The sequence below is a fragment of the Psammomys obesus genome, unplaced genomic scaffold, assembly GCF_907164565.1.
Source record: "Psammomys obesus unplaced genomic scaffold, mPsaObe1.curated_primary_1811, whole genome shotgun sequence".
NCBI lineage: Eukaryota > Metazoa > Chordata > Mammalia > Rodentia > Muridae > Psammomys > Psammomys obesus.
In genome coordinates this window covers 1,466,467-1,491,300 of record NW_026590511.1, presented here as the reverse complement: position 1 = coordinate 1,491,300, position 24,834 = coordinate 1,466,467, and the positions used below count along the sequence as shown (strand labels likewise).

General features: G+C 59.4%; 1 protein-coding gene across 2 annotated transcripts in view; it reads left to right on the top strand.

Moving 5' to 3' along the window:
- The window catches only part of Gng7 (G protein subunit gamma 7), a 53,896-nt gene that overhangs the window by 756 nt on the left and 28,306 nt on the right, over positions 1-24,834 (top strand). The window contains exons 1-3 of one of the 2 annotated variants that reach the window (XM_055607860.1): positions 11,797-11,910; positions 14,573-14,625; positions 20,669-20,844. In XM_055607860.1, the coding sequence (XP_055463835.1) occupies positions 11,829-11,910; positions 14,573-14,625; positions 20,669-20,797 (264 nt within the window). In that variant the 5' untranslated portion in view covers positions 11,797-11,828 and the 3' untranslated portion in view covers positions 20,798-20,844. Of the gene's footprint in view, positions 1-11,796; positions 11,911-14,572; positions 14,626-20,668; positions 20,845-24,834 lie in introns of those variants that run through there. The other variant, XM_055607861.1, reaches the window with a different exon arrangement.

The following is a 24,834-nucleotide window of genomic DNA, read 5'->3' as shown; positions in this document are numbered from 1 at the left end:
TGGAGGAGTGGGGTTCGGTCTGGAGGAGTGGGGTTCGGTCTGGAAGAGTGGGGTTCCGTCGGGGGGAGTGGGGTTCAGTCGGGGGAGTGGGGTTCAGTCAGGGGAGTGGGGTTCGGTCTGGAGGAGTGGGGTTCGGTCTGGAGGAGTGGGGTTCGGTCTGGAGGAGTGGGGTTCCGTCAGGGGGAGTGGGGTTCGGTCTGGAGGAGTGGGGTTCGGTCTGGAGGAGTGGGGTTCGGTCTGGAGGAGTGGGGTTCCGTCGGGGGGAGTGGGGGACACGCGGGCGTGGAGGCACTGGGGAGGTCCTGGGTGGCCCTCCCGGGACACAGGGCACACGGGCTGACATCTTGGGGTGCACAGAGCCCCGCGGGCTGACAGTTTCAGAAACTTCCTGTGGGAGTTTTCGGGGTCACGGTGTCAAGGTGTGTGGGCGGCCCGGGGGGGGGGGACGGTGGGCCTCCGTGGACCGGGCACCGGGCGCCAGGCTCACCCGGCCGTGCCCCTCAGGCGTGGTGGCCAGGGCAGCAGCGGCTGGGTGGGTTCCCTTCCGGCCAGGGCAGGCACGGGCTGAGCCCAGCCTGGTGTGACGTGAGGGCCAGTGAGTGTGAGGAGGTGGGCTGTCGCCCAAAGACTGCCAGGGTCGCCCTTGACCCCCACTGCACCGCCTTGGGGAACGAGCTGGATGACCACTCTGGGGGCGGCGGGCACGGTGTCCCCGTCCTCAGGGACCGGTTGGCTTGCGGTTCAGTGTAAACCGGTCTCCTGGCCTGGGTCACCTCGGGGAACCCTGGGGCACAGCCAGGGACATGAGTGGCCCCCAAGTCAGGGAGGTGAGGGCTGGCGGGAGCCGGGGACTGCCCGAGGTCCCTACTGTCGCCTGAAGGCACCGGGCTGGTCGGACCCCAGCGGGGAGCACCTGCCTGGCTCCCTCGGAGACTCTGGGCTGAGGGTGTGTCCACGCTCCTGCCTCGGCCTCTCCAGCGTGGGATACGGGCCGTGTCGCCCAGACACCCGGCTGCTTCTTCCTGGTGGCTTGTTTTGTTTTTTTGAGACAAGGCCTCCCGTAGCCCAGGCTACCTCCAACAACCTGTGTAGCTGAGGATGACCTTGAACCCCTGGCCCTGGCAGGGCAGGGATGGGTCACCACACTAGGCTCTGCGTACCTCCCCTTCCCTTTTCTTCCTTTTTTTATTTTTTTTTTGAGACAGGACCTCACTATGTAGCCCAGGCTGGCCCTGAACTCCCTGAGTGCCGGGCTTGGTGGCGTGGCCATCACATCCAGTCCCGTGTGGACTTTGAAATTGTGAGTTGACTGATCCTGCATCCCAGGTGGTGAAGTCCGCCTGCACCTACAGTTGGCTCGTGCCATGGAGGATCCTGGGGTCCCCTGCTGAGTCCCGGGCGTGGGGTCAGGCGTGGGGTCAGGCGTGCGGAACTGCAGCCGGGAGAAGGTGGCCCCTCCTCGCTTTTCTCCGGCGCAGCAGGTAGTGACAGGAGAGGCGCTGGCACAGGGTGGCCCTTTGTGTCTAGAAATAGTGACTAAATGACACTCTCTGGCTTGGAGATACCGCCCGGGTGCGCCAGCGCCTCGGGAAAAAAAAAATAACGCAATCCCAGAAGCAGGTGGATCTCTGTGAGCTTGAGGCCAGCCTGGGCTACGTGGTGGGTTCCGGGCCGGCCTGGGCAACACCTGGCTCATCACTGCTTGCTTGCTTTCCCTCTGTGAAGGTCCATCCCACAGCCGAGTCCCTTGATGGCTGACCCAGGCTAGCCCAGGCTCTGGTGGCACCCGGGGCCTCCTCCCACACTAGGAGGCGAGGGCGTCCACGGTGGCCGACTGCTCAGCCCATCCTCAGTCTCCCGGGCCGACCGGCCCTTTCTCCCCGGCTCCTGGGAGGCCCGTCCTGGGAGGGAGGCTCCTGCGGGGGCCGGGGGAGGACAGGCCGTCAGAGCCTTCTCAGATGGTTGCGGCTCCTCCCGAGGCTTCTGGAGAGCCGATGAGCTGATCGCTTTCCCTGTTTTAAATCCGGGTCTGATTTGCATATTTTAAAATTCACCACTTTAAGAATAATAATCCAGGTCCCCCAGCTCCTCTCCCTGTGCAGCCCGATCCGTGCATGACAGTCTGATGCCACAGCCTAGCTCGCCGTCTCCCCCCTCCTCCCCAGCCCCCACGCCCACAGATCCCCTCCCGGGCTGCTTTCTCCGGCTCTGTGCGAGCCTCTGCGCCCTGGTCTTCGCTGGGCTCCATGTCCGTGGGTCCATCGGAGCCTGGCTCTTGTTCAGAGCTGTGTGATATTCCACTGTCCATTTGTAGACACCTGGACTGTTTCTGTCAGTGTTTGTGAACTGTGACCCGAAGTGACTTTGTCCTGTTCATAGGTGACTTACTAACCTGAACGTGGGCTTTTTCTCTTTGAGGGGGAAGGCGTGAATTTATCTATTTCCTTGTGCTGATCTTTAGCCCAAAGCCTCCAGAGCGGGGTTGAGTCCTCTTGCAGAGGCCCATGCTCCACCCTCAGCTGGGCGGAGCTCCTCCCCCATCCTGTTGCTCTCTGCTCTGGGAACATTCCTTCTTCCAACAAAGGCTCCTTGTCAGCCTGTTTTGAATCTCAGAACCCGTGCCAGGTCCCAGATCCACGTGGTCAGGCTATTGTGTGTGTGTGTGTGTGGCCTGGGGCAGGGTGAGGGTGGACCGCAGGACTGTCCGCCCTTCCAGCATTTGGAAGCATGGGTGATCTCAGGCCTCGGGCACATTATAGGTTTGTGGGATTGACCTGCCCGCCATCCCAGCACTCAGGGCCCTATGCGGCCTGAGCTACACAGTGGGACCCTGCCTGAAGAACTGAAACAGAGGACTGGGGACATTCGGCGGCTAAGAGTGCTTGCTGCATGCCCGAGAGGAATGAGTTGGAATGTCAAGAGCCTTCATGAGGAGCCAGGCCACACAGACCCCAGTGCCCCAGTGCTGGGGGCAATGGGAGGTTCTGAGCGGCTGCTGGCCTCCCTCCAGCCCAGCTCCATGTTCAGTGAGAAAGCTTGTCCCAAGGAGCCAAGGTAGCGAGAGATGGAGGAAGATGGCCAGCATCCTCCTCCGCCGCCATGCGTGTATACATACATGAAAAAAGGTTTAATCCTCCTCAAATAATTATGCTGGGGTGGAGAAGCAGGTCTGGGTTCTCAGGGGACCAGGGGCAGGGCCCGGTGGGAGTCTGGAAGAGTATTCCTTGGCTAGGTAAAGGATGTGGCCAGAGCCCCTGAGTCTCCAGGCACCTCCACGTCACCCAAAAATGGTTGGGTATGGCACTAGCATCCTGAGTTGGGGTGCTCGAGGGGCTCTCCTGGGCCCTGCGGGGATCAGTGCCTGGGCACTCTGCGTCAAGAGCTTCTCTAGTCAGGAGAGCCACGAGAACCCCCCAAAAGGCTGAGTGCCCCTGGGGTAAGAGGCCCCCAGATCAAACTTGCGACCTTAGATGGGACCAGGCCAGCAGGTCCTAGCCCCCGGGGGCAGCGCTGGGACAGGGTCGGAAGTCACGGAGGTTCACCATCACGAGGGTTTTCCAGAACTTACCGTCTTCCCAAATTGAAACTCTGTCCCTCTTCAGCACCGAGTGTAGCCTTCACCCCGCACCACGGCCGCCGGGCACCCTCAGCTTCGCCTCTGCGGAGCCCTACTCCGTGTGCCCTGTCTTTGGAGGCACACACAGTTGGCTGGGAGTCCAGCTGGCTCATTTTTTTTTCAACCTGATAACATTCCTTTGTATTCGTAGCCCCTGTTGTGCTGGCTCGCTCATCTGTTTTGGCGTTTTTAGGGCTGTTTCTACCTGCAGGCTGTTTTGGACACACACACACGCTGAGACCATTTCTACAGGATTATTATTATAATTTTTTTTTTAAGGTTGAGTGTTTCCATCTCTCTTTGTCTGAGGACATCCTAGGAAGGGCCTGGCGGGGCCATTAGCCACCGTGCAGCCCACAGACTGTGGGTGGGGGAGATGGTCTTCTGGGCCCCGGGGCCTTCTTTGTGCGTTGGTGGCTCTTTTGAGGAGGTTCAGCGCTTCGGTTCTCTGTAAAAATGGAAAGGGTGCAGCTGATCCATCCACCCAGTTCTTGAGTTGCCCTCTCTGTCCACTCCCATGGAACCAGCCAGGTCCAGATAGCTTTCTCTGCTTGTGTGTGTCCCATGGATGTGGTATGTGTCCTGGTCGGTTTGTCCTGATGGAACTTTGGCCTCTCTGCGGCTGGCCATGTGCGTGGACTCACAGACCCTCCACTCTGGTCTTTCTCCAGGACTGCCAAGCATCTCAGGAGACAGGCTTGTTGGACTCTGCCCAAGCAGGTCCTGGCGGCTGGGGAGGTGGCCCAGTGGGGAAAGGCACCTGCCTTGACCACAGTTCAAATCTCCGACACCCCTGTAAAGGCGAGGTGTGAGTGCATCCTTCTGTGACTCCAGCATTAGATGGGAGGAGACAGGGGACCGCTGGGCTCATTGGCCGGAGGTGGAGGCAGAGTCAAGCTTCAAGGCTGAGCGAGAGACTCATGGAGACTGTGTTTCCACGAGAGGAGAAGAAATGTCCAAGCAGGAGGCAGAGGCAGGCGGAACTCTTGAGTTTGAGGCCAGCCTGGTCTACAGAGTTCTAGGACAGCCAGGGCTCCATGGAGGAGGAGGAGGAACATTGTAGAATCTTCTGGAATGTTCTGCAATCCTCTGGAAAAGTTCAGAACTTTCGGGAACTGGGACAGAGTGAAACTGCCCCAGTGATCAGTTACTATGACTATCGCACACCTAATATGTTACTATTTATTAAAGTGGTGACAGGATTAAGGCACCCACAGGCAGAAGCTGTAACTGGCTGGGCCATCAGTGCATGCTGTCAGTTTTGGGGCGGGAAAGCTGGCCTCCTGTAGGCTGAGGGCCACACTGGAACGGGTGACTCCAGGCACTCAAACCTCCTAAGGCTGTGGCCTTGTTAATGGTGCTCGGGCCCTGCAGGGTGCTGAGTGCCATTCCTGGCCTTCATCCACCCATGCAGGAGCTCCTGAGAGTACAGCCACACCTCTGGCCATGCGTCATCCAGTGCCTGCAGGGACAGGCTTACCCTTGACCCCAGAAGGAAGACCCGTGCAGAATGCACACAGAGGCGTCAACTTGGACTCAGGCTGGGATGCTCCCCCACTGGGGACGTGGCCAGGATGCTGGGCAGCGCGGTTCCAGGTGTAATTAAGTGGCCCTGTTTCCTCTGGGGCAGTGACACAGATCCATCCTTCCCTTCAGAGCTGGTGCACCAGCAGCGGGAGACTGGGCATGTGTGTGAGACCTCTGTGCCTTGCTGTGATGTCACACTGTCCCGTATGAAAATCAGTCCCTCCAGCTGCCGGGCGTGGAGCCCCCCGTGATGCAGGCCCCGCCGGCGCTGGGGGGGTGGGGGAAGGAGGACCGAGAGGGGCCAGGGATGGAGGACTGTGCAGCTGCTTAATGTGGAGCAGTCACTGCGCCCAGCCTGGGGGCCTGCGAGGAGGTGTCTTTGCTCTGTGGCTTCCAGGCTCTCAGACCTGGTCCACTGGAGCAGGTTATTTTGGAGTGGTGGGTAAGGCAGATACTCCCTTCACACCCTAACTCCCTCCAACCAGGCCCTGCCTCCTCACACCCACGAGGAGGCGAGCCTGCTGCGCTGCTGCGGCCTGTGCCCTGCATCACCAGTTTGGGAACACACGGGCCTCCGTATGGGAGGGGGAAATGGCGTCTCCAAGCCATGGCCAAACCATGGCGAGATGCCCTGTGCATCGCCGCAGTCGGTGGCACTCAAAACCGAAGGAATGGATTTCCTCGGTTTGAAAGGCCAGGGTTGGGGGGTGTGGGCAGGGTGGAGCCCCGCCTAGAATCTCTCTGTGAGGGGCTGGGGCCGGAGCACTGCCCTAACACTCCTCAGGGTGCTCAGGTTATGGCTGCTGTAGTTTGTACTGTGGCTTCCAGGCTGTTCTCCTTCAGCCCTAGCCTCTGCCTGCATCCCTTTGTGTCAGTCCCGACTGTCTCGTTACAGCCAGTCATTTTAAGACTCTTCCTAATCCCCTGTGATGTCCTCTAATGTTCTGTCTGCCTGCATGCCAGAAGAGGGCACCAGATCTCGATATAGATCGTTGTGAGCCATCTATAGCGGGTGCTGGGAATCGAACTCAGGACTTCTGGAAGAGCAGTTCCTGCTCTTAACCTCTGAGTCATCTCTCCAGCCCTCCTCTTAACTCTTGAGTATGTGAAGACCCTTTTTCGAACCGGTCCATCTTCTGAGGCATCTCTCAAAATATTCCCAAATAGTTAGATTAACCTGGTGTCTCTGCCCTGGGCATTGTAGACACCCTTCCAAGTCATTCTTTGTGGCTGGGTTTGTGGTGTGCCTCTCGTGCCAGTGTGTGGGGCGTGGAGGGAGGAGGGTCAGAGGTTAAGGTCATCCTTAGCTACAGAGCCAGTCTGAGGCTAGCCTGAGCTACATGAGACCCTGCCTTGGAAAGAACAGAAGCCAGCCTCGGCTGCCCACTCTGACCTGGGGTCCCTTGCTACTGTTCCCTTGAGCTCAGTGCTTGCGCACAGCCAGGTTCCCACGGCCCGAGTGCTGGCTGCTTGAATGCATGATGCCACAGCTAAATTGGGCGTGTTGTGTTCCAGAAGGACCCGGACGCGTTGGTTGTGTGTTGGGGGAGGGGGTGATGCGCCTCCTCCGTGTGACTGTGTCTGAGAATGGTTCATTGAGGAGTTGCAGAGCTGGTTCGCAGCTGCGCGCAGTGTGACGTAGTCTGTGAGGCGCTTTCCGTGTGTGACAGCGTGACGGTCCGAGAGTGTGTAAAGCCCTGGGTTTTTAAGGAGTCTATTCTCATCTCGGCCAGACGGGGAGGTGTTAGCAAGCTTCTGTTTTCAGAGGACTGTGGCTGTATTTATACCAGCACCGCGTCGTTTTTAACCAGCAGAGTTCTCAAAAAACGCTCAGTTTTCAAGCCTGGTTAAGCAGAAAAACTCCCGAAAGAGTGAGGCAGCTACACCAGGCCACAGGAGCCGCTCTTCTCTGCTCTGCGCTCGGTTAAGGGTTGGAGTCTCACAGGGCAGAACTGAATCTCAGTCGGCCAGCCCTGTAACAGGCAGCGCCAGGCCCCAGGTTTCAGCAGTCTCAAAGTGTGCTCTCCTGGGTTAGGTGCAGTTTGGCAAGCTGCTGCTTGGGCTCTTGGGGTTGCTGGAGAGGTGTTGGGCTTGGTGATGTCATGCTTATCTGTGGGGCTCACTGGGGAGGCTGTGGCAACGGACCCCTGCAAGAGCATCACCCTGGAGCTATGTCACAAACAGGAAGCCGATTCAATCCACAACATTGGTGACGCTTGCTACAGAGTGTTAGCTGACTCATACAAGCCTGAGATCCAAATCTGCTCTTGCAAGACACAGATCTGACACCTCTTTGAAAGACCCGGATTTATAATTTGTTTATTTTTTTTTATTGCATTGGTGTTTTGCCTGCATGTATGTCTGTAGGAGGCCACTGTCCCCTAAAACAGGAGTTACAGACGGTTGTGAGCTGCCATGTGGGTGCTGGGAGTCGAACCCGGGTTCTTCGTGAGAGCAGCCCGTGCTCTTACCTGCTGAGCCACCGCTCCAGCCCCATAAAGACCTGGACGTAGAACTGCAGTTGTTCTTCTTCCTCAGAGGCACCTGCTGATGCTGATTTTCTGTGTCGCCAGGCTGCACAGTTGAGCCATCGTGTGTGGCCGGTGTCCTCCTACTTCAGCCTCCTGAGCGCTGGGGGCTCAGTGCACCCACTGTGTCTTTTACCTCCAGTCATCTGCTCTGGAGGAGAGTGAGGGACAGGGCCGGGGGCGCCTTCAGAGAGGGCGAGACGGGAGTCACCTCCATGGCATCCCTTGAGTGTGAGTTCCATTTGTCCGTGCCAGCTCCCAGCTGTGTGACTTCGATGAGCGATGTAACATCTCTGAACCTTGAATGTCCCAGGAGAAAAAGAAAAAGGTGCTTTGATGGCAGGTGTATGGCCCCGGGTTGGGGATGGAAGCCCCAGCTCCGCGTATGCTAAGAGAGTGTCCTACCCACTGAGTCCCGGCCCCAACCCTTCTTCAATATTAACTATATATTTACACACTAGTGTTTATACACACATAAACATTTCTTTTATTTCCTGTGTATGGGTGTTTGCCTGCGTGTCTGTGTGCCGTGTTGTGTGCAGTACCTGCAGAGGCCACAAGGGGGCGTTGAATGCCTGGAACTGGAGTTGTGACCCGCCATGTGGGTGCTGGGAGTCGAACCCAGGTCCTCCATCAAGAGCAATCAGTGCCGAGAACCACTGAGTCATGACCCTGAGGTCAGGCCGCTCGGTCCCTCCAGGATGAACATCCCTCCCACAGCAAGCTCTGGGCCTCAGAAGGCGTGCCGGCTGCTGGGCCCACAGTCACCCCCAGGCTGGCACCTCAGGCTCGGTGGCGTGATGCAGAGAGTTGAAACCTCAGAGACAGATTTGCCACAGATGGGGAGGGAGCGGGCTGAGTGGGGCCAGGGAGCCTGCTCAGCACCCCCAGAGGGCAGCCAGAGGAGGCCCCCAGGGGACAGTGACTCTGAAGTGAGAGAGAGCCAGGGCCGCCAGCTCCGCGGGTTTCAGCGGGTGACAGGCACTGAGGCCCTCAGGACTGGGTGTGACTGTGGAGGACTGACAGCTCACCCCGTCACCGGAACTGTGGAGGACAGGAAGCCGCGGCGGGTCTTCTTGTTGGGGACAAGCAGAATTCATTTTGGATTTTTGAGACAGGGTCTCCCATGGCCCAGGCTGGCCTCAAGCTCACTGTGTACCACAGGCTGTCCCCAGTTTCCTGCCCCATTCTGAGTGCTGTGGTGACAGGCCAGAGCCATCACACCTGGTGGTTTGTGGGTGGGGGCAGGGGGGCGGGGTCCTGGCCCTGTGTGTAAAGAGTGAGCATTGTTCTTACGAGCTCTTTGATAAAGCAAGAGTGATGGTTTGTGGTCACCGGGGGCTCTGAACCCGTGAGAGGCCCTGCTGTGGCATCTGCAGGGCCACTGGGAAATGCTTTAAGCTCTGGCAGCAAAGCTTCCCAGCTGTTGCCGCACAAACCTGCCTGAGGTGGTGGTGGGCCGGCCAGCGTGGTTCTGCCTCAAGGGGCTGCCGGGAGCAAGCCAGCATCCGGCTTGGACGTACCAGCCGAGTCAGTCCAAGTTTTGGTCTGGGCTCCACCAAGCCTTCTGAGCACGGTGGTTCCGATCCTTCTGTTTGTTCGTTTGTTTGTTTTTAACACTAGGGATTGAACCCGGGGCCTCCAGCACGCTGGGCAGGCGCTCCACCACAGCCTCAGGGGGCAGAGGCAGGGGGATCGTTGGGAGTTTGAGGCCAACCTGGCTGGTCATAGTGAGTTCTAGGACGGCCACCGCTGCAGAGAAATACCCTTTCTCAGAAGCTGAACTGACCTTCGGCCATCAGGCGCGGCAGTGAGCGTCTTCACGTCCTGAGCCATCTCTTTCCTCTCTGTCTCAGGCTGGCTCGGGCTTGTCACGGTCTCCTTTAAGGCTGGGGTTTCTAGCCTGCATCAGTAGCCTAATTTCTTGTTGGTTGTTTTGGTTAGGTGTGGTTTTCAAGACAGGGTTTTTCTGTGTAGCCATAGCTGTCCTGGAACTGGAACTCTCTGTAGACCAGGCTGGCCTTGAACTCAGACATCCACCTGCCTCTGCCTCCTGGGTTCTGGGATTAAATAATTGATTGTTCTTATGTTATGTGTATTGTGTTTGTTGTGTGTGTGTGTCTATGCGAAGGTGTCAGATCACAAGGAACTTGAGTTACAAACAGTTGTGAGCCACCATGTGGTTGCTGGGAATTGAACCCAGGTCCTCTGGAAGAGCAGCCAGTGCTCCTAACCTTTGAGCTGTCTCTCCAGCCCCCAAGTGCTGGGACTAAAGGCCTGTGCCATCCCTCACTGCCCAGCTTTGATTTGTTATTTTAAACAGTCTCACTATACTGCCCAAGCTGACCTCAAACACACAGCAATCCTCCTGCCTCAGCAAGCCCTCCCCCCCCCCCCCCAATTCCAGAGCCTCCTTTCTTTCAAGCATTCTGATTGACTCTGGATTTCCAGGACTCACCCATAAAGCCGCTCCTGTCCAGCCCCAGCTCATGTGTGTGGACACCACTCAGGGTAGAGGCTTCCTCCAGCGTGGCCCCTTGCACGGGGGGGGGGGGGGGGGAGGACGGGACCCTCTCCCCGACCCGTGTCCTCCCCAGCCCATCCCTTTCTAATTTGCATATTCTGTTTTTAGCATCTCTTCTGGATTTTACATAATCGTGTCATTAGGAGGCTGTCATGGGAACCGAACGATCCCGTTTCAAAGCAGCTTCTGGGAGCTAATTGCACGTCTTCCCTCTCCGTTTCTTTTTAAACGACGTTTACATTTGGGGGTAGATTGACAGAGCGAGCTAACTTAGGAGCCAAGGCAAAGGTGTGCTTGTGTGCCCCCACGCGATGTCCCCGTGACTCGGGCCTTAGGGTGACCCTGCCGCTTCACCGGGACAGTGAGGCGGAATCAGAACGCGCAGAATCCTTCTCCAGCAGCGACTCACAGACTCTCTCTGTTGGAGTCCTGATTCAAGGTCAGGCCAACTTTGCTGTGACGTCGTAGCCTGGGGACAGTTTCTCCGATGCGCTCTGCTTAGGGACTTGGTGAGGAGGCCAGGGCAGAGGTTTTATCTGCTCCCCGTGATGCCTACTATCTCCCCTCATGCTCATCCCCCACAGAGGGGCTGGGTCCCGGCTCTGCAGAGGGTGTTTCCGGGCCCCGGGGGAGCCCTGGCCTCAACTGGAAAGTCAAAGGAAAGCCATGGTGAGGAGAGCCCTCAGCCATGGCGCCCCTGATGCTAAGCTGGGGGTGGGGCGCGGGGGGTCGCCGGTCGCCATCCTTTGCCATTGCAGGATGACTGTGGGTCCCTCACATCTCTTCCTGTGGAGGCCAGAGGCTGACGTGTGGGGCTCGGCTCTCTGTCTGCCATGCCAGCCCAGGGACTGAGCTGGTCCGTCCGGCTTGGCGCATCACAGGCCTCCACTCACCGAACCCTCTGCCAGGCTCGAGTTTTGAATGGAATTTAGTTTGGCACATTCTCTCGTCGTTTCCTTCTCCGAAATCCCGGCGGCCACTGTGGGGTGACGCTTCCTTCTGGATCTTGGGCCATGTCACAGCCCGGGAGCTCCTGGCCTAGGCTGAGCACCTGGCCTGCCGGGGAGACCCCATCCTGAACGCATGCACGGGGGACTCAGCTGCCTCCCAGCCCGGTGGAGACAGCTTCAAGGATCCCGAGATGCCAGGGAGCCCTCTGCCAGGGCAGTGCTGAGTGTTGGCGGGGAAGGGGACAGGCGCGCTCACCAGCAGGGAAACTGGGCGTCTTGGCACACGATTGTCAGCCCCGCGCTCTGGGAGCCGAGGCAGGAGGATGTCCAGGGGTCTGAAGCCAGCCTGGCCTGCGGAGCTCAGAGACCATTTCAACCTGCCTCCAGCAGTGGCCGAAGCGTGAAATACTTCCAACAGCTGGAATTCGGTCCTTAGGCTCAGCTGCCCACCCAGGACCGTGTCCCCGGTCCCTGGTGTTTCCTGCTCTCTCGCCCGTGCCCCGCACCCCATCCACTGTGGAAGCCGTCACCCTCTGCTCCCCGCCTTGGCAATCAGTGTTCCTGGGTGACATATTTAGATGGTTGCTATGGTGACGATGTTGACAGCTTCATGTGGCACAAAAGACGGGCCCCGCTCTGCTATATCGAGTCTGCAGGAGACCGGGTGCCTGCACCACGTGCCCATGTCGGCGTGGGACGGGAAGGGGGCTCAGACAGCCCATCCCGCCCCCTCGCTCCCCGCTGAGGAGCTGCGACCCCGCAGAGGTATGCCTGTCACCTTGAGAGGCGTGCAGGGAGGAGCACTCTAGCCCGCCTGGGGTGGCTGTGTCCTCCAGGGGACACCGGGCCTGGCCTGGGGACCTTCGTGGCTGCCCCAGCTCAGGGAGGGCCTGGCATGCGGTGGATGGGGTTCTGTGGAGCCTCTTCAGGGCCTGGGGTGCCCGCTGAAATGACCCAGGACATGTGCATGGCGCCCCCCACCCCAACCCACCCCGGGGCTAATCATGTGGGGGGCTGGGAGGCCGTCACAAACCACCTGACTCCCGAAACTTGACGAGGGAGAGTTCGCTCTGGCCACGGCCCCAGCCGCCCACCGTGGCGGGGAGGGCGTGGAGCCGGAGGTCAAGAAGCAGAGAGAGGTGACCCCTAGACTCAGCTCTCTTGTCCCTCTTCGGCCTAGGCCCATGATGGCACCACCACGGTCAGGGCTGCCCTTCCCGCCTCAACAGAGACATGGGGGTGCAGGGGGCAGAGGCCCGTCCCCCTGTGGATTCTGGACCCCGTCACTGCTGCAGTGACGGTGAACACCGAGATCACGCTGAGGCCGGGGGTGGCTGTGGGTGGGAGGCCAGCCCGGACTGCAGAGTGGGATCGTGCCTGGCCCATGCGCCCCCGACCCCCGGATGAGCAGCGAGGCGATGGCCCATCCCCAGGGTGCCCTGGGCTGGGTTTCTGTTTGTCCGTTTGAGACAGGAGCTCGCTGTGTAGCCCAGGCTGGCCTCCAGCTCAGCGCTCACGGCCTCCTGAGTGCTGGGGTTAGGGGCATGTGCCACACCTGGCTTGTTCACTTCTTTCTCGGGCCCCTTGTCCCCGTAGGTGTCACAGCCGGTTGTCAGGAGGTGAAATTGGGGGCATGGCTGTTGCGGCTTATGGGAATCGGCTGAACACGTGCTGGCTTTTTAACGGGTCCCAGCGGAACCTGGGGACGGTGCCCGGTGGTCGAGAGCTCGGGCACCACGTGGCTGGGGGCATCTGTGACATAGTAGTCTCCGAGGCTCTGAGGCCCCGTTCTGAGGGAGGGAGGGCCTGGGGTGGGCTGCTTGGGGTCCCTCCTTGGCTCCTTTACTGGCACCCATCTCCATGTGACGCTCTCCTGGGCCCCCATGGCAAGGGCGGGAGGGGACAAGGAGGCCATCGTTCGAGCCATCCACAGATGAGACTGAGAAGAAAGCCAGGAAGAAGGAGCCATTTGAGGGTTCAGGGAGAGAGGGCAGAGGCCGGGGATGGGGGCAGAGGCCGGGGATGGGGCACCGGGTCAGCTCCGAAGCCCGGGGACCCGCAGTGGCGCCTGGGGACACGGAATTCCTGGCAGGGTGGACAGCGCTCTGCACCCCACGCGGAGCCAGACTGAGGCCTGAGGGGACCCCGAGCTAGTTGGGAAGTTCAGCCCCCTGCTCGCCGCCCACACCCCGGGTGGTGTCGCTCAGGGGACCCCAGCTCCTGGGACCCGCCCGCGTGTGCCCAGCTCCTCGCTTTGGAACTCGCTCGCCCAGACCTCTCACCAGCTCAGGGGCCCCTGTGGCGCCAGCCCTTTCAGCAGGGGTCCCCGCCGCTCCCTGCAGCGCTGCTGCCCCCTTCTGGCGGCAGCCGGGATCGAAGCTGCCCGTGACGGCAAAGCCCCAGGCTCCGGGTTCCCAGCCCCGCACAGGACAGCCTGGGCTACACAGTGCGGGAGGACAGCCTGGGCTACATGAGACCCTATGTGGGAAAGGAAGGAGAGGGACAAAAAAGGGCTCATCGCCGAAGAAGCAGAGGCAGGAGGATTGTGAACCTGAGGCCAGTCAGAGCCACGTAGAGAATCTTGTCTGGATGATGATGGTGATGATGGTGGTGATGATGATGATGGTGGTGATGATGATGATGATGATGGTGGTGATGATGGTGATGATGATGGTGGTGATGGTGATGATGATGGTGGTGATGATGATGATAGTGATGCTGCTGCTGCTGCTGCTGCTGATGGTGATGATGATGGTGATGATGGTGGTGGTGATGATGATGATGATGATGGCGGTTAGAGGGCTCAGCAGATAAAGGGGCTTGCTCTTAAGCCTGAGGTTGTGAGTTCGAGCCCCAGACACACACACACACACACAACAAAACAAATAAATAAACAAAAAACAAACACGAAAACGGTCTTGGGGATACCGGGGTCTGGGGAATAAACCCAGACGTCAAGCATTTATCGTGCTCCTGCTGTATACAAACGGCTTCGTAGAAATGACCTTCAGGAGAGGCGGTGTGGGCTGAGCTTGCCCACGGCCGGGATCCCCACGCGCATGCCCATGGCGGCGGCAGGAGAGGCACCCCACCTTCTTGACCCTGCATCCCCACGACGGGCAGTCCCCTGCCTCGGCTCCCCTAGGCCTCTCTCCAGCTCTGCAGACGAATGTCTCCTTCCCGCCCACTCCCACCCGCGATTTCCCTCAATTATGAATTCCGCCTCATCCTCGTGGCAAATTGCTGCTCCCGTCAAGCCGCCCCCGCGGGCTCCGAACCCCGCGGTGTGTCAGGGCCTCCGGGGCGGTCGGCGGAGGGAGGGTGCCAGGCGCTGCCTGGGCCGGGCGTGACCTCCTGTCCACACAGAGCGGGTCGCCAGCCCGCTCCCCGTGGTGCCAAACTGACGCACGGTGTGTTTCCCTTGCAGGGCTCGGGGGCTTCGGGGCGGAACCTCGGTGCTGGCGGCGGCTCGCGGAGCAGGTAGGTGCTGTGCTGGGGCTGGCGGGGTGGAGCAAAGGGGGCCGAGAGGGTGGGGGGCGCCCTGGGGGGCCGTGAGGATGTGGGGTGACCTCCCCCCGAGCCTGGGGCAGGGTGCAAAGGTCACCGCCATGCCATGGGTGTCTCTGCCGCCTCTGCCGCACCCCATTCCCCATACCCCGTTTCCCGCACCTCTTCCCCGCACCCCATTCCCGTACCCCATTTCCCGCACCCCATTTCTTGGACCCTGTTTCCTGCACCCCATTTCCTGCACCCTGTTTCCCGCACCCCGTTCCCGGGTCTCCAGGGTCAGGGCTCGCTCGTTCTTAGTCCCAGCTCAGAGGTGAAATGTTTCGGATGTGGTTTGAGATTTGGCTTCACTTTCTGCCCCTGTAACGAAACGCCCGAGACTGTGGCTCTGTCGAGCAGGAGGGTTCGTTCTGACGAAGCTGGGAACCGGCTGGGTTAGTCCGTTTGGTGCCTATGACAAAGCGCCCAGGGCGCTGGTGCTTTAGAAGACGATTCTTCTTAGTCTGAGTCCCGTGGCTATTACAGAACACCTAAGGCTGGGGAGCCTTAGAAAGGAAAAAGGTTTACCCGGAGGCTCGGTTCTAAAGTGAAGGTTTGGGGGGCAGCATGGGGCCTGGGAGTGATCACGGGGAACACACTCAAGCCAGGCCTGGCCACACGTTTAGCGACAGGGTCCTATGACGTAGCCCGAGTTGACCTGGATCTCACAGAAATCCTCCTGTCTCTGCCACCCGAGTGCTGGGATTCAAGGCGTGCGCCGTTGTCACGTCTTTAAAAAAAAATAACAATTTATTTTCTGTGTTGCTGTTTGGGGTGTCCCGGAACTGCAAACACAGCGGTTGTAATCTAGTGGTGTGGGTGCTGGGGCCCAAACCCGGATCCCCCGTGACAGCAGCCAGTGACTTGACCTCGGAGCCTTCAGGTCTTTATAGAATAATCACACGTACTTCCTTGCACGCGTGCGCATGCCCCGGAACACGTATGGAAGCCAGAGGAGAATGTGCGGGAGGCGGGCCTCTCCGTCCACGAAGGGGACTCGAACCGCGGTCCCCGGGCTGCCCCCCCCCCCCCCCCCCCCCGTTCGCCTTTGCTGCCGGCGGGAGCGGCACCGCTGTTACCACGTGCGGCCACCAGGGGGCAGGAGAGCTCCGTGCGTCTCTGCAGCCCGGCTCGCTGGGGCTGGGCGATGGTGTGTGTCCCCGACGGCTCGGGTGCGGGTGTCCACGCGGGCAGGACCTCGGGGGGAGCAGGTGGCGGGTGACACGCGGTGGCCCGGGGTCCCCGGGAGCCCCCGAGTCAGGGCCTCTCTGCGGAGAGTGGTGCGTTCGCCCGTCAGGACTGGTGAAGACTGTTGACAGATGGCTGAGCAGCCCCCCCCACGCCCACAGTGCTGGGCACTGCCCTGTCTCGGTACCCGACCCGAAATCTCACCCAGCCATGGTGGAAGCCTTTTTGTTTGAGACCTGGCCTCTCGTAGCCGAGGCTAGCCTCAAACAGTGGGTAGAGCTGCTCAGGACCCTGAGCTCCTGAGCCCCAGGTCTACACCTCCTCAGTGCTGTGTGACAGGTGTGTGTGTGCCGCCAACTGCTAGGGACAGGGCCTAGGGCTTCATGACCACCAGGCAACTGAGCTACACGCACCCCACCAACTGAGCTACCAGCATCCCACCAACTGAGCTACACGCCCCACCAACTGAGCTACAAGCACCCCACCAACTGAGTAACCAGCACCCCACCAACTGAGCTACCAGCACCCCACCAACTGAGCTACAAGCATCCCACCAACTGAGCTACACGCACCCCACCAACTGAGCTACACGCACCCCACCAAGTGAGTAACCAGCACCCCACCAACTGAGTTACAAGCACCCCACCAAATGAGCTACAAGCACCCCACCAAATGAGCTACAAGCACCCCGCCAACTGAGCTACACGCACCCCACCACCTGAATCACCAGCACCCCACCAACTGAATAACCAGCACCCCACCACCTGAATCACCAGCACCCCACCAACTGAGCTACAAGCACCCCACCAACTGAGCTACAAGCACCCCACCAACTGAGTCACCAGCACCCCACTGGCTGAGCCACACCCCTACGGTCCCCTCCTAAGCCCCAGCTAGGAGCTCCCTCTTTGAAACCCTGGCCGCCTAATTTTAGCCATTTGAAAGTCGAGGTCCAGAAAAGTCTGTGCACAAAGAGCTGGAGCCTCCCTTGCTGCCGCGGATGACGTTGCTAAGCAACCTCCCGAAGCTTCAGCCTCCCCAGAGCGGGCGGAGCTGATGCAGGGACAGGTCATTCCTGGATGTGCTGGGCCCCACCTCTGACTCAGTGCATGTGGGGTGACAGTCATGTATGATGATATCAGGGGTGGTGGGGACGTGTGGGGGGCGGCGGAGCTGGCCCCTTGCCTCAACTTAGGGTTATTTTTATTTATTTGAGGGGTGTGTGCCCACTGAGGTCAGAGGCAGCGATCTCCTGGAATTGGGGCCATGGGTGGCTGTGAGCTGCCATGTGGGTGCTGGATCCGAACCAGGGTCCTCTCACCCCTTAAGCCTTCTCCCCAGCCTCGTCCCTAGCTTTGGCTTCTCACATGCGTGCCTATACCGTGTTCACAGCTGCCGCTGGGTCCCCACCTGGAGAACAGGCCTGGTGTTCCATCCTGATGTGTCCTTGGCCCATCGGGGGCGGACACATGCCGTGAAGGCGCTGTGCGTTAGGTGTCAGCTCGGAAGTTGGGGTACAGGGCCGCTCCTGCAGAGGACCAAGGTCTGGCTCCCCACACTCTGCCCCGCGAGCCCAGGCCCCATCTCTTCCTTCCTGTTCCAGCCCCCTGGGGACTGTTTGTCAAGGTTCTCTCCACCCAGAACACCAGCCTGTGTGTGTGTGTGTGTGTGTGTGTGTGTGTGTGCGCGCGCGCATGCGTGTTAGTGTTTAAATGTTTTTAGTTAAAATATAAGCTGGGGCTGGGCATGCTAGCACACGACTGTAACTTCAGCACTCAGGGAGGCAGGGGCGGTTAGATCTCTGTGAGTTCGAGGCCAGCCTGGTCTACAGAGTGAGTCAGGAACAGCCAGGGCTGCACAGAGACACCTTGTCTCGAAAAGTCAATACATACATGCAAGCATATGTGTGTATGTATACATACGTGTATATGTACATATATGTGTGCTGGGTGGTGGCGGCACACGCCTTTAATCTCAGCACTCGGGAGACAGAGGCCAGCCTGGTCTACAGAGTGAGTTTCAGGACAGCCAGGGCCACACAGAGGGGTGTGTGTGTGTGTGTGTGTGTGTGTGTTATACATACAGGCAGGGGCAGGCTTTGGTTGGCTGTGAGTGAGTAGGACAGAATGACCTCCGGAGCAGCTTCGGCGAGACTGTGATTTTATCCTGGTGAGCAAAGGCCAGGATGTAGCTCTTAGCGGGAGGGCGGAGGGTTTCCCAGGGTAGACGTTCAGTATTGGCCGGGCTGGAAGCTCCAGGTGCTTCATTTGCTTTTGGCAGCAGGGGCCGATCATGAAGGAAACAAGACACCGTACGTGTGTGTGTGTGTGTGTGTGTGTGTGTGTGTGTGTGTGTGTGTACACACAGATATATACCGTTTCTCCTCCCTTCCCTCTCCCAGCCTCCTGACTGCCTTCTGTTGAACCTGTCCAACTGAGGGGGTTCCGGTGTCCCCCAAGGTGACTAGCCTCTCTTTCCTCTATTATATTCGTCACGTATGTGTGTGTGCACAAATATATGTAAATACCGCCTGCTGGGTCTGGCTTTGTCTGCGCGCGCAGGGTTCAGGCCCCGCCCCCCGCCCCGGACCACCGTGTGTGCAGTTTAGTTACTTGTCTATTGAGATGATGGAACACCATGACCGAGGCGACGTATAAAAGAAGCGGTTTCCTTCGGGTCCCCGTTTCAGAGGGCCAGAGGCGGGAGTGGAGCCAAGGGGCGGACAGCTCACCTCTTGACCACGACCAGCCTTCTCAGTGTCTGCGCCGCCCCAGCCTTGGGTGGGCAATGCCGTACCGTGTGCGCGTTCGTGCGTGCGTGCATGTGTGCGCGTGTGTGTGTGTGTGTGTGTTTGTGTGCGAGTATGTGCGTGTGTGTACGTGTGTGTGTGTGTGCGAGTGCGTGTGTGTGTGTGTGTGCGTGCGAGTGTGCGCGTGCGTGTGTGTGTGTGTGTGTTTGTGTGCGAGTATGTGCGTGTGTGTGTTGGGGGCTCTGTGCAAGCACCTGGCTCCCATCATGCTCTGCCTTGCTCCCTTGAGATGGGGTCCCTTACAGATCCTGGAGCCAGGCTGATTTAGAGGGAATGTGTGCTGAGCCTGTCTGTAGGTCCCGATTTTTATCCCAAGGTTACTCGTGAGATAGGAATGCTTGTCACCAGCCGAGACTGGAGACTGGGGAGGTGGCTCAGCGTGTGGCGCCTTCGCTGGCAGGGCGATTGTGAAGACCCAAGTTCAAATTCCCAATGCTCCTGTAAGAAGTTGACTGCCCCTAGCGTGTGGGGAAGTGGAGGCAGGAGGATGGCGAGGATCCCTGGCCAGACACAGTCCAGCTTAACGGGTGAGCTGTGTCCACCCAGACGCCCCTGAGGTGCGGCGAAGGAGGGAGGCTGAGGGCCGGACCTCACGTGTCCTCCTGCTCAGGACCCGGCCAAACACTTCGGGGACAGCGAGTGAAGCCTCCGGGCATTGTGCCAGTCGTGCCCTGAGGAGGAGTAAGGATCTCACATGGTTTCCCGGGCTGAGTCAGCGCTGAGCCTCCTGGAATGCCACACAGTGTCCCCAGCGCCCTGACACCGCGCTGAATCAGAGCTGTGCCGGGCACCCACCCCTGTGACCCCCTGACCTCTGTGGCCCCGGGGAGCCCAGGAACCCAGCAGCAACAAGAGGGGCAGGGTGGGGGCTCATACCCAGAGACACTGGCCAAGCTTGGAGGAGGGGGAAGGGAGGCAGCCATGGGCACAGCCCTGTATCTTGGCATCCTATGCCAGGCAATGGTGTTCAAGACCCTCTTGGTCTCCAGGGGGGAAGGCCTGGGCCCTGCAGGGTGCTGAGCAGCTCCACACTAGGTGACAGGCTTAGCGTGACAGCCACAGTGACCCCAGAAGTCTCCCCCCCAGGGTTCTCTGGAGGCAGAATCTGGGGTCAGACCTCAGAGCTTCAAGGCGTCCTTCCTGGAGGAGGTGGCACTAAGATCCCGGTCTTGATTGGGGCAGTTGGGAGCCATGGAGCATTCTAGTCTTGTGATGACAGAAATCCAACCTTCCGGGCTGAAAAACCGGGAAGTCACTTCAACATCCCCTCAGACACCTCAAAACGCTCACCACGATTGAGCCAGGCTGGGGCCATGGCCCTTGACCCCACAGGTGCTGGGTAGGCCTGCCGGGTGACTTGTGGAGTGAGGGATGCGGGGGGCAAGGGTAGGGTGCTCAAACAGCAACTAGGATCCACGTTTCTCCGTCTGTTTATTTCTTTACCTATTTAGTGTCAGGGTGTCTCTGTGTGGCCCTGGCTGTCCTAGAACTCACTCTGTAGACCAGGCTGGCCTAGAACTCACAGAGATCCCCCTGCCCCTGCCTCCCTCCCGAGTGCTGGGCTCAAAGGCGTGTGCCGGGCCATTCTTGCCCAGCTCCGTGTGTCTCTTTCTAAATCCACGGTGATACACCAGGTTATACACCTGAGCATAACCATGGCTCAGGTCAGCAGCACGAGGCGGCCATCGTCCATCCTAACTGTCGTCTCCGGAGCTTTCCATTCCCCGACCCTGAAGCTCTGTCCCCAGCTCATGTGACACCATCTTCCTGGCCTCTGCCATCCAACTTCCTGTCTCTGGATCTGCTGCCGCCCGTGACATCCGGGAGTGGACCCCGGCATGTGTGCGGTTCTGTGCCTGGCTCCTGCCATTGGGCATGGCGTCCGTGAGGGCCCCCATGAGCAGTTGTCACATGGCTGTTTTCTCATGACAGGGCGGACTGGCTGCTGATGGACACTTGGCTCTGGTTTCTGCCTTCCAGGAACCACGTTGCTATGGACACACAATGGCCTGTGCCGGTTCCCGCTTCCAGGGCGCTCCCTCACTTACGGCTCCCTCTGGTCTTGATAGCTGTGTCCCCAGACGCCAGACTGCAGCTGGGGGTGGCTGAGCCTGAGAGTACAGGCTCAGAGCCAGGCCGAGCCGCTGCTCCACAGGCCGCCGGCCCGACCGCTGTGAAGAACAGTGAATTCACACTTCGGCAGCTGCACCTGCGGTGAAGCCTTGCGGCTGCACGTGGGACAGGGGCCAAGTCGCCCTCACAGCCACAAGCCCGGCCCTCCGCTCCCCTTCCCAGACCCGCCTGGAAGCCAGGGATCCCTAAATGTGTTTGGTACCCGTGCTCACTCCACTCCTCTTCCTCCCCCTCCTCCTCTTCTCCTCCTCCTCTTCTGGTTTTTTTGTTTTTGTTTTTTGCTTGTTTGTTTTTTTGAGACAGGGTTTCTCTGTGTAGCCTTGGCTGTCCTGGACTCACTTTGTAGATGAGGCCTCGAACTCACAGCAATCCTCCTGCCTCTGGCTCCCTGAGTGCTGGGATTGCAGGCGTGGGCCGCCATGCCCGGTTTCTTCTTGTGGCACAGATGGGCTTGAACTCCTGATCCTTCTGCCTCCACTCCTGCCCTGCTGGGGTGTCAGGCATGGGCCAGGAGCCTGGTTTAAGCACTTGGGCTGGAACCCAGTGCTGGGTGAATGCTGGGTCAGCCAAACCCAGGTCTTTGGAGATACGGTTTCTCCCACTAAGTGACGGTCCCAACCGTGAGTTAATTTTATGAGGTGTGATCAAAAAAGGGATTTAAAGGACATGAAAGCCAGTCTCTGGGGACCGTTGCTACACAACTTCACCCCCACCCCCTCTCTGCCCGGCGCGTCCCCACCACCTCTTCTGTGGACGCTCTCTGACCACAGCCCCGGCAGCCTCATTCCACCAGGACACCTGCAGCTGTGGGAGCCGCTCAGGCCTCCGGATCAACAGGATGTCAAAAAATGACAACTGAGAAAATGAAGCAAATTAGAGAGACATGACCTGGGCTGGGTGGGCGGAGCACCTGCCGGGCGGAGCACCTGCCGGGCAGACAGGGGGTCCTGGGCTCCATGCCCAGCACCACAGAAACCCGGGCCGTCAGGAGGTCAGCTCAGGGTCGTCCTCGGCTGCATGGGGAGTTCCAATCCAGCCTGGGCCACATGAGACCCCATCTCAAAAGACAGCCATACGGACAGGCGGAGACTGAGGCTGTGTAGACAGCCACGTGGGAGCCCAGAGCCAAGCAAGGAGCCCAGGGCTCCACTGCCCCAGCAGCTGGTGCTGCATACAACTCATTTGATTGCTGAAACTTGGTGAGCTTCCTGGAGCGGCCTGAACCTTCACGTCACCCCAGGCCTGACTCCTGGCTTCTTTCCCCCTTCGTCTCAGTGAGTAGAATACTCCGCTGGCAGGGCCCCGGGCTCTGTCCCCAGAGCCGTGTAACCCGGATGTGTTAGCCCACACCTGTCGTCCAGGACGTAGGAAGTCGGAGGCTGGGGGATCAGGAGGTCGTTGGAGGGCTAGCCTCACCTCCAGGAGAACCTGTCTCGGAAGTGCATGACCAGAGCCAGGCTCTCCGCAGGCAGATCTCGGGGGCCAGCCTGGCCCACCGAGAGTTCTGGCGGAGCTCTTGTTTCTTGTGTGTGCAAGGAGTACAGTCTGCCTGTAGAGATCGGAGGATGGGTCAAAGGAGTCACTTCTCTCCTGCCGAATGTTTGCCAGGGATGGACCGTGGTTGGCAGCAGGCGCCTTGGCCAGCAGAGCCATTCCACACACTCTGCATGTGGACTTTTGCCGGGTGCTGCCAACTGAACTCAGGCCCTCAGGCCCTCAGGCCCCGGTGCAGCAAGGGCCTGGCCGTTCTCCCCAAAACCTCTTTTCTCTCATTTGTTTCTTTCTCTGAGGCAGGGTCTCACATAGCTGAGGCTATCCTCAACTCTCAGCAAAGCGAAGGCTGACCTTGAACTCCTGATCTTCCTGCCCCCGGTCACTGGAGTGCTGGCGTGACAGTGTGCTCTGAGCCATGCTTGGCTCAGGAGGAGCTCCAGGCGGAGCTCCAGGGAAGCCAGCGCCCCACCTGCTAAGCAGCAGCCCCCAAATATCGTTGTTTAATTGCATCATTAAATCGAGAAATACGTGGAGATTCTCCTCCCCCGATACTCTCCACACAATCCCTAATCGTGAGAGTGCCGAGTCCTAGGGGGCTACGTGGAAGTGGCCACCAGGGGGCAGCACCCGCCGTTGCTGCCTGCGCCAGGTCCCTGCAGCCCGAGTCCCGCAGTCTAGACGCTGGCTGGGCGGAATTCCTCTCCCCTGAAGTCAGCCCTGTCACTCTCCACAGCCTGTTGTCTGGCTCGGGAGGGCTGGGACGCCCTGAGGGAGGCTTCAGGACAGGGGTGCCCCTCCTTCTGCAGTCCCTGTGCAGGAGGACCCCGCATCCTTGGCTGCAGGGGCGCTGGGCTAGGCGGCCCCGCTGGCTCCCTCGCCGGCCACCGGGCTGGGAACAGGATGAGTTTCGGTCCTGACTTCAGTTTTAGAGTTCAGAGGCAGGTGTTTGTGGGCCACCCGGCCAGGCAGAAAGCAAACCTGGGGCACACATCTCAGCCGTCCTGGGGCCAGGGCCGTGCAAAAGGGAAGTGAAAAAAGACGGGCTTTGGTTTGGTGGGGCTGGACGGGGCTTGTGACTGCGGCCCAGCGCTCCAAGCTCCTCCAGGCTCCTCCAGGCTCCAACCACAGCGCCGTGAAATGCCAAACAATGAAAGAAAGGAAAAGGAAAACGGTGGAGGCCAATAAGGAAGGAACAGCCCAATAAGGATGATGCCGGCTCTCACCGGAGATTCTAGGTGGGCTCCGCCCCTGTCCACGCCCCCAGCCTCTGGGGGGGGGGGTTCTAGGTGTGTGGTGGTAGGGGAATTCCCCCTCACCTCTTCCTCAGCCCTCACCTAGGCTGGACTCCACCCCTGACCACGCCCCAAACCCTCTTTTTTTTTTTTTTTAAGATTCATTTATTTATGTATATAAGCACTCTAGAGGTGCATGCATGCCTGCGAGAGAGACAGAAGAGAGCATCGGATCCCTTTATGGGTGGTTGTGAGCCACCATGTGATTTGCTGGGAATTGAACTCAGGACAGCTCTTAATCACTGACCCATTTCTCCACCCCTCTTATTTTTTGAGACAAAGTCTTTTTTTTTTTTTTTTGGTCCAAGGCAGGGTTTCTCTGTGTAACCCTGGCTGTTCTGGAACTTGCTCTGTAGACCAGGCTGTCCTTGAACTCAGGGACCCACCTGCCTCTGCTGGGATTAGAGGCCTGAGCCACTGGAGAGGCCTGCCTTGGGTCCTCTCCCTCCTCCCTCAGCCTCCGGAGCGCTTGGTGGCTTTCCCGCTGGGTCACACACTAAGTCAGAACGGTCTCTGTGAGTGACGTCAGCCTCTCGCCCCTGAGCCTGACCTGGACCATAGTCCTCGCTGAGCCTTTACCCTCCTGCTCTGTGAACTGGTTCCTGACAGGGAGACAGGCGGCTGTGGCTCCTGGCCAGGTGGGGCAGAGGGAAACGCTCACTGGTGCTGTCCCCAAAGCTGACGGTATCTAAGGAGGCCTCATGGGAATACTGCAGGGCTGAAACTTCTAGCTCTGAGGGGGCCCAGGGGCCACCCTGCCTTCCCTTCTTCCTAGTCAGTGGGAGCTAGGCATGCAGGGTGGGAGCCAGGCCTGCAGGCACGCACCTGTAGCCCTCCCTCGCACTGAAAGTACACGGAGGCAGGGGATCAGGAGCTTAGGGACAGCCTTAGCTACATGGGAACTCTCAGGCTAGCTGGGGCTCGGTGAGGCCATGACATCAGCAGCCGCAGCAGCTGACCGAAATCAGATGCGGCTCCCTGGTTGGTGAAGCGTCCTCTTGGCTTATCCCGGACTATCCCGAGACCCCCTGCCCGGCTCTGGGAGCTGGACCATGTGTACCGCATGGACCATTACTCAGTCGTGAACCGCAGGAGGCTCTGCACACAGCACGGTGCGGAGGGACCTTTCAGCAGTGTGAGGCTCTGGCAGGAAATGTCCAGAACAGGGGAATTTAGAGACAGGAAGTGGATTGGCGGGTGTGTGCGGGGGGGGGGGGGGGGGGGGGG